This window comes from Monopterus albus, unplaced genomic scaffold (assembly GCF_001952655.1).
Source record: "Monopterus albus unplaced genomic scaffold, M_albus_1.0 scaffold45.1, whole genome shotgun sequence".
Classification (NCBI taxonomy): Eukaryota; Metazoa; Chordata; class Actinopteri; order Synbranchiformes; family Synbranchidae; genus Monopterus; species Monopterus albus.
Genome location: NW_018127925.1, coordinates 938,078 through 946,066, shown reverse-complemented (window position 1 = coordinate 946,066; position 7,989 = coordinate 938,078). Strand labels below are relative to the sequence as shown.

The following is a 7,989-nucleotide window of genomic DNA, read 5'->3' as shown; positions in this document are numbered from 1 at the left end:
ACCACAGTAGCACCATATCAAGCATCTGTCCTAGCTGTATCAACACTCCCAACATCCTAAGATGTTCAGTCAAGTGTCAGTGCCTGTAATCCAGAACAACCAGCAGATGATCATTTAAAGCATTGGGAAAGCTAATGATGCACTGAGTTGTGTGTGTGTGTATTTGTGTGCCAGCAAGCCATGACAATAAAAAGACAAGGTGCATTTCTGAGAGTCCAACCACTGAGTCAGATAAAAAAAAAAAAAAAAAATCTGTGACTGTTTTGGTAATTGATTCATCATTGATTATTTGTCAACTCTGGCTTCTCAAATTGTATGTGTTTTATTTTACTGTAAACTAAATACCTGAATCTTGGACTGCTGGCCAGGCTGATGAAATAGTTCTAAGGTGACACTTTGCTCTGTTAACTTGTAATAGGCAGTTTTCATTATTTTACAGAAAGATACTACAATTTTTAAATTCCAAAAAAAGGTCCACTGATAAACTGATATTTATATATATGAATATTGCTCTCCCAAGCGGTGTGGTGACCATCCTCTCACAGATTATTTTTCGGTACGCATGTTCTCTAAAATATCACTAACAGTTTTCAAATATCAACATGCCATAATGACAAAAAAGTAATAAAATCACAATAGATTACTGCAGAAAAATACAGCAGTTTGGGGAGACATCTTGTCTTATTTGTCACATCAGTTGTTCAAACCTGAATTGAAGTCAAGCTTTAAATGATTTATATTAATATTAAGCATGCTTTTGAACTTTGACACCTGATTCTCAACATGTTTCCTCTTTATAAATTTTATGGAGTTTGAAATTACAGACCAACCTCATTATAAAATACAATGTTTAACTCTGTTTTGGTATAAATACTCCACAGGACCCAGCAGTGAAATGATACTGTTCATACCATCATGTGGTTTAATCATCTCATTGACAAAACATTTATTTATCCTACCATCTGTGCATTTTTAAACAGTTTTGGTGAGTGACAGTTTAGTGAAGTGACACTCACCATGATGGAGTACACCAGTGCGACAATGCTGACCGGCCACACGGGGCAGAAGCAGGAGATGATGACCAGGATGACATAGTCCCTGGGCTTCGGGGCGTCCTGGACGGTGGCGTTCCCGGTGGAGGAGCGGCTCAGACTGGCCTTAGACGGGGAGAGGGGGGCGGCGGCGGCGAGCTGCCCGACAGAACCCGATCTCAAAGCGACGCTGTGGCCGTTCTGGTCGGCTTCCAGGCCCTTGTCACTGTCCATGTTGACCGTGAAGGAGCTGGACAACTTCATCCCATCTCCTCCAGGCTCCGTGGTCACCGCCAGTAGTTTCTCCGTCTCCTGGGAGTCCGCTGGCCGAGCGCCTCCTCCACCCTCACCCAGGCTGGACTTCTGGAAGTCGGTGTCCGTGTTGATGGCCATGCTCTACTCTCACTTGAATCAAAATAGGAATAATTTTAAAAGCTTGTCTAAAATTGACTACAAATCAGGAGATACCGACATTCCGCACCGAAGCTGAACGCAAGTTTTTACAACTGGGATCAATTTTGATTGGAGGAGCGCGATCAGCCGCAGTGTAGCCTATTAAATTGAGAAAAATGAAATTATATGAAACTTGATGATGTGGTTTGAAAGCTCGGGTGTAATGGATCAATCCCCTAAAAGAAATGAATAAAATCAGAGAGAGGATGAAAGCAGCTTGACTCCTCTAGATATCATTCTTCCTTTTGAATCACTTTCCTTCACCGTCCTTCACATCCGCTGCTTGACTCATTTCCAAAGAGCATCAGAAAACCTCTTCTCTCTGATACATCCAAACCGGTCAGAGCTCCTTGATCCAGTCGCACCGCTTTATTTTAGTTTTAAGTGTGTGTGGTCGTTGAAAAAGTAGCCTCAGTGCTTTTCATTCCTCTCCGGAAGAAAGAAGAGTGAGGATGAAGCGTCCCTGTCGAAGCAGACTCTATAATGAGCCACTTTCGCATCCTCTCCTCCACTGTGGCCAAGATGCAGCAGCACAGCCACTCTCAACTTGGGACCACTGTCAAGGTACCACATGAAAATAAATCACTTCCTGCAGCTAAAAACAAAATAAAAGCTTACAGTGAGTGAAAATAATAGATTTGCATCAGGTTAAAATATGATCACTCTTGTTCTTATTAAACTTCTCTGTGAGTAGCAGCACTTTCTCTGTCTGGGCTCCACAGCTCTGTAATAACCTCTAACTGGGAAGGAGGCAAACAACCTCAAGTGGTGTCCTGACCCCTGTTAAAACACCTCTGTGCCACAGAAACATACCACTGCACCGGGTGACATGTTTCCTCATTACAAAATACAAGACCCTTAAATAAATAAATAGATAAATTTGATCCAAAGACTCTGAATGGGCATGATGTTTTACAGCATGTGAAGTAAGCAAGTGTCAAGGGCCCATGAATAAGATCTCTGGATTCTTAACAAATATTAGGGATGTTTTTAAACTCTACATCTGAAATAAAAGGTATTTATTTTATTTTATACTGTCGCTAATATATGAAGTTGTAGTGGCACAAGTAAATAAATAAATAAACTGACTGAGGTGCTCAACTGAGGATAATAATAATAATAATAATAATCCATCCATCCATTATCTATACCACTTTTCCTGAAAAGTCATGGGTGGGCTGGAACATTCTGTGTTAAAAAGCAATGTGTATATATTATATGGCTCAGATGTTATAGGGCAGCTTGGCTGGTAACTGTGGGTGTGTTTGTTCAAAATCCAGCTCTTTCTATTTACATTTCAGTGTTCGAAAGCAACACCGAACCCCAGATAACTCCCGGTGGAAGATACTATCTGAATGGGAAAACAATGCAAGCTTCTTTGAACAAACGTTTGACAAATGAATGCAGTATATGACTGAAAGAGAAAGGACTCCGTTTGAAAACTACAGTTCATGATGTAGGCCTACTTGTGCATAAAATATAAATAACACAAAAATAATCAGTTTAGCAATAAAGGCAGTAAAGACCACAATGACACAAAATAATATCTGTTTATTTCCTTTCTTCAAAAATCTGACAGCTAGAGGTTTTATTTTGAATAGACAGTTCTCATGCTTCCAGTAGGTAAACTGGCTGACTTGAAGCATCTCATGTTGGAGCGGGACAGTCTGGTTCCCTCCTCCTCCTCCTCCTTCCCCTCCTCCTCTTCCTCCTCCCCCTTTCTCTCCTCCTCTCAACACCAGCACCAGTGTTTTATGGAGGAAAGCCAACAGCAGATTGTGGTGCGATGCAGAATTGACTGGAGCCTCGTGGTGTAGTCCAGGACAAGGATGCCAGTGGCATCACAAATCAGCTCGTTCTATGACAGTTTTCCAAATAGCACTGAGAAAATATTTTACTGGATCTGAAAGGAAATCCCCCTTGAGATAAACTGCATATGGCCTCCAATGGCTGCTGTATAAAACCACAGTTTTAGTCTTTTTGTGTACTGGCCTCAGATAAGGAAAGACTTTCAGTAAAATCTGCATTAGTCCAGGTAGATATAATGGTCTGAATGCTTGAATGTTGAATCATGATCCTTGGTGGGTTTTATCTTTGATTGGCTCCTACTGATTTTCCTCATTATTTGTCTGGTGCATTATAGCACCGGCCTCATTTCCCAGGGTGGAAGCTACACTGCACTGTGACCTGTAGTGTTGCTGGAGACGGTGCAGCTAGTGATGCGAGGGGATTCCCTGAATGAAACACTCTGATGCAGTTCTATAGATTTAATATTTCAGTGCACAGACTAGGTGCATTCAAATGTGTTTGTCAGTACATTTTTGTGCTCCTTTGTCATGGCTTTCAGGAAACACCAAGACCCCCTTTGTATTAAACTCCTCCATCCATCCTCTACCTTTCTGGCTACAAAGCTTTGTCCCTCTCCACCTTCTTAAAAACATCCTGCAATAAGGTGCTCAAAGGGAGGAAGACAAGCAGTACATACAAACCAGATCATTAATTTTTACGAGCCCCTAGACTCTTCATGAAGGACTCTTAGACTCAGGGTACTTTCTCCAACAGGGTTTTGCTTTAGTCAGAAGGATAACTGTGGTCAGAGCCCCACCTTGTGGACAGGCAGGGTTCTTTCAAGACTTGGTTTCTGATTGAACAGTGTTAAAGGAAAATAGTGGCTGAGGGTAATATATGACTTCCATCCAGCCATCCATCCATTATTTATACCACTTATCCTGAACAGGGTCGCGGGGGAGCTGGAGCCAATCCCAGCTGACATTGGGCGAGAGGCTGGGTACACCCTGGACAGGTCGCCAGTCTATCACAGGGCTGACTAATATACTGTATGACTTTTGAAAAAAAAACAAAAACTGTTGAAATCCAAGAAGGTATCAGTAGCAGTCAAATAGTAATGGATGGATGATATTTCCTACAGATGACAAAGAAATATCCCATAATTTGACTTGACTGACTGATTTCTAAAATAATTACTCTCATTGAAATCATGCATCCACAATCTACACATTTATAGGTAGGCTACATCTTTAGGACTTGCTAAAGATACAAATGCGATTCATTTGCAATACTAACAAGCCATTAAACACATAATAAATGCATTAAATATTAACCATGACATTCTTTTAGAAAGATGAAAAGTCCTTAATTTAACTTACATGTACAGTAAGTTCCCTCAATCATAGTTTCAAGGTAAAAAAAAGACTAAAAGCTAAAACCTTTGAGTTTATATAACCTCCTGATTGAATAAACTAGGATCATTTGATTATTTTAGTGGTGAATAAAGATCAAATTAAATGTGGAGATCTGTGATTCTATTTTAGCACTCAGCTGATTGTCCCGTCTTAGGCACTGTCTCTCCTGATCAAAACATGCCCTTGTACTTGTTCCTATCCTCCTGGTTTTTCTCCTCCATACGCATGTTAAGCACTGCCAGCTCCTTCTTGACGGTCTTCTTCATGCTGGGGTCCAGATCCAGCACCCTGCTAAAGTCCTGCCGAGCCTCTGCCTCATTCCACACCTCCACATGGGCCTTCCCACGAAGGTAGAAAGCCTTCATTACACCTAGAGGACAAATGCAAACATGCATGTTTGACAGCAGCCAGGGAGGGACGTCTGCATCCCTACAGTATTAAAAACTGTGTGCTAGATGACTGTTGTTAACTGATGTGAAATATTTCCAATAATTGAATAACTGCTTCACAGCTTTCTTTTGCTTCTTTGGTGTGCATCTACAACATGAATATATACAAGTATAGATTGTGCATGTCAGTGCAGTGAAACAGTGGCACCAGTCCTTTTATAGGGTCTAACATTATAGACACGTGAAACATACAGTTACAGCCGCCATAAAAACATTCATAAACACGCACTGTAAAAAACATACACAGCTTGTTAAAGGCAGAATAAACCGAAAGGCTGAAATGCTTATGCAGCACCTTTTACACTCATAAATGAACTAGCTGGAAAGTAAAAGAAAACCTTTTCCACTTTAGTACAGTCACACACATCAGTCTGCGTCAGTGCCAAACCTGGGTGCTGATTGATAATGTCGCTTGTGTGCTCGATGACTTCATAGTACTCTTCCATGCGCAGTAGACACTGGCAGTAGTTGAGGGTTAAGGTGTTGGCCATCTTCTCCAGTTTCAGCCACAGGACCTCCCATGCCCTCTCCTGCAGAGAAAAGTACCTCAGATCCACTGTGAGATCCATGTTGTGTCAAATGCTGCCCACACTGTTCTACAGAAGCAAATTATATTCTATGTTGAGCAAATCATTTGATTGAATCACCTTGGCCTGAACATTCTTGATGCAGATGATGGCCTCTTTGTACTTCTGAGTGGCCTCTTGGTAGCGTCCCTGTTTATAAAGTTTGTTCCCCTGGCCATGCAACACCGGCACCGCCTTCAGCCTCTCCTCATCACTCAGAGCCCACGACTCCCTGTTGTATTCACTGGGCTGCTGCACCTGTAAAGCACATGGTAGTTTGTTTCCACAAGTTAAAGTAGTTTAAAACAGTATGGTCTTTGGCACAAATTTGTTCTGACCTTTCTCACCTTGAGCAGCTCCAGGACAAAGTAGAGTGGCTTTGGTTCTTTCATCAGTTCATCCAAGTCATCATAACCAAGGCTGTGGTAGGCGAACATGTTGGCCATGCCACAAGTATGGATGTGCCAGTCAGCTGGGTCTTTGCCTTCTGCAATGTGTCGCATGCTCTTGGACACGAGCGGGTAAACGCCGGTGTGCTAGAGCGGAAGGACAAGAATCTGTAGATAATGATGATCTACCTTTGTGAATGGTCTTAAGTCTAGATTTAAGGCCTGAGGTGACCAAGGTTTGACATTAGAGCTTCTTAATCTTAATTTGCAATAGTTGCTGCCCATCTTAGCCCTAGTGCCTCTTTGTGACATCTGTGGCTTATAGCTTTGCTCATGAGTTTTTGCGTTTTCCACTGTCGACTGAATAAAGCAGCTTGAGGGTTTGTATTAAAATGACATCATCACACCTGAACTGTGGAGTTTTCCCATTTAATACAGACCTCGCAGTGTGTCCCCTGAAGGTGTCACTGAGCTCTTCAAGGACCAACCCTGCTATCATGTTAAACTGACAGTTTTGTATGTTTAATGGTTAAATTCACTGTTTTGATTTTATAATTGATTTTTACCTGTAGCTGAGTGGTTACAGAGCGGCACACTGCATGCACAACATCAATAGATCAAGCCTGACTGCTGATGTTTGTTGCAGGTCCACCTCTTGGCAATTTATTGTAAATAAAGACAAAAAAGCCCAAATTTTATCCTTAAAATGATATGTCTTAATTTTTTTAAAACAAATTTATAGCATTTATAAAATTGCTTCTGTTGCAGCATTATAATTCTAAACATAACAAACTAAGTATTTCATGGTTAAATTGATTTTTATTGTAATCTTCCTCAGTGGACATGTGAAAACATGAAAACTTATTCTTATACACTGACTTTGCTTTGTTGCTTTCATGCACTGAAAAGTGATGTGATGACTATTTCTGTACTTACAAGAAGCCACAAATGCCTTCCACTGGGTGGGAGTGACACTATAGAACATACAGAACAGTGGGGCGTGTGGAGCAGCCATGTTGTCCAGAGGCCTGACTACATTCTCTCAGGAAACGTGCCTCAACCCATCTGTCTCTGACTGTGTGCGCCACTCTTACATGCAGACCAGATATGTTTGCTCCATAACATGTCTCTGGTAAATGGGCATGAATGTTTATAGCAGATATTTCTATAAGCTTTCATAACAGGAAGATGTCACAGAGAAACAACCTCCATAAAGACAAAACATTACTCAGAAAGGAAATATGCAGGGAATCCTAAACTGAAAGTGAATCAGACGTCCCTGAGGCCCCTGTTTTGTAGCCTGTTGGTCCTGCTTTTAAAAAGTTGTAAAAACATTACATTATTTTTAAAATTCATAACCATAAGAGTTATCAAGGAGGGTACAATATATTCTTGTGCTTGATGCTTAGGTTTAAATTTATAACTGGGACACATCAGACTTGTCTTAGTGTATTGTTTTTCTGCTTGTTATTGAGAGCAGAGTGTTTAACTTCCACATCTGCAGCGTGACATCGTTCTGTGTAAAGTTCACTGTCACATTTCTCACTGGGCTTAACAGCAAACAAGCAGGAAGGCATGGAAACATACACCCTCCACCCTCCAGCAAGCACTTGTTAAAAAGCTACAAAATTTTCTTTTAGCACTCACAGTGGTGTCACACCAGAACTCGGCCACCTCACCAATCCTCATGGAGGACAACAGGGTCTCCCAGATGTCCAGTTTAAACATGTTGCCAATCACTATCTCCATGGGCGTTCCGACCACTTTGCTGTCATCTATCACTGTACGTTCAGCATCACACAGTTGGGTGCGAAAGTGAAAGGTGGCCTGGAGGAAAAAGGGCCATAATAAAGAAGAACCATGCTCAGAGAAAGCTAAAAATATCAAGCTTGTGCATG

General features: G+C 41.4%; 2 protein-coding genes across 2 annotated transcripts in view; both read right to left on the bottom strand.

Annotated features, from left to right (window-relative positions):
- trarg1a (trafficking regulator of GLUT4 (SLC2A4) 1a) overlaps window positions 1-1,977 on the bottom strand; it is a 14,803-nt gene extending 12,826 nt beyond the window's left edge. The window contains exon 1 of the mRNA XM_020600087.1: window positions 1,017-1,977. Within this exon, the coding sequence (XP_020455743.1) occupies window positions 1,017-1,424 (408 nt within the window). The 5' untranslated portion in view covers window positions 1,425-1,977. The remainder of the gene's footprint in view (window positions 1-1,016) is intronic.
- Window positions 1,978-4,857: 2,880 nt separating this feature from the next.
- Window positions 4,858-7,989, bottom strand: part of aipl1 (aryl hydrocarbon receptor interacting protein-like 1) — a 6,575-nt gene continuing 3,443 nt past the window's right edge. The window contains exons 2-6 of the mRNA XM_020600237.1: window positions 7,739-7,918; window positions 6,050-6,238; window positions 5,784-5,960; window positions 5,525-5,666; window positions 4,858-5,057 (exon numbers count right to left, since the gene is read on the bottom strand). Of these exons, the coding sequence (XP_020455893.1) occupies window positions 4,858-5,057; window positions 5,525-5,666; window positions 5,784-5,960; window positions 6,050-6,238; window positions 7,739-7,918 (888 nt within the window). The remainder of the gene's footprint in view (window positions 5,058-5,524; window positions 5,667-5,783; window positions 5,961-6,049; window positions 6,239-7,738; window positions 7,919-7,989) is intronic.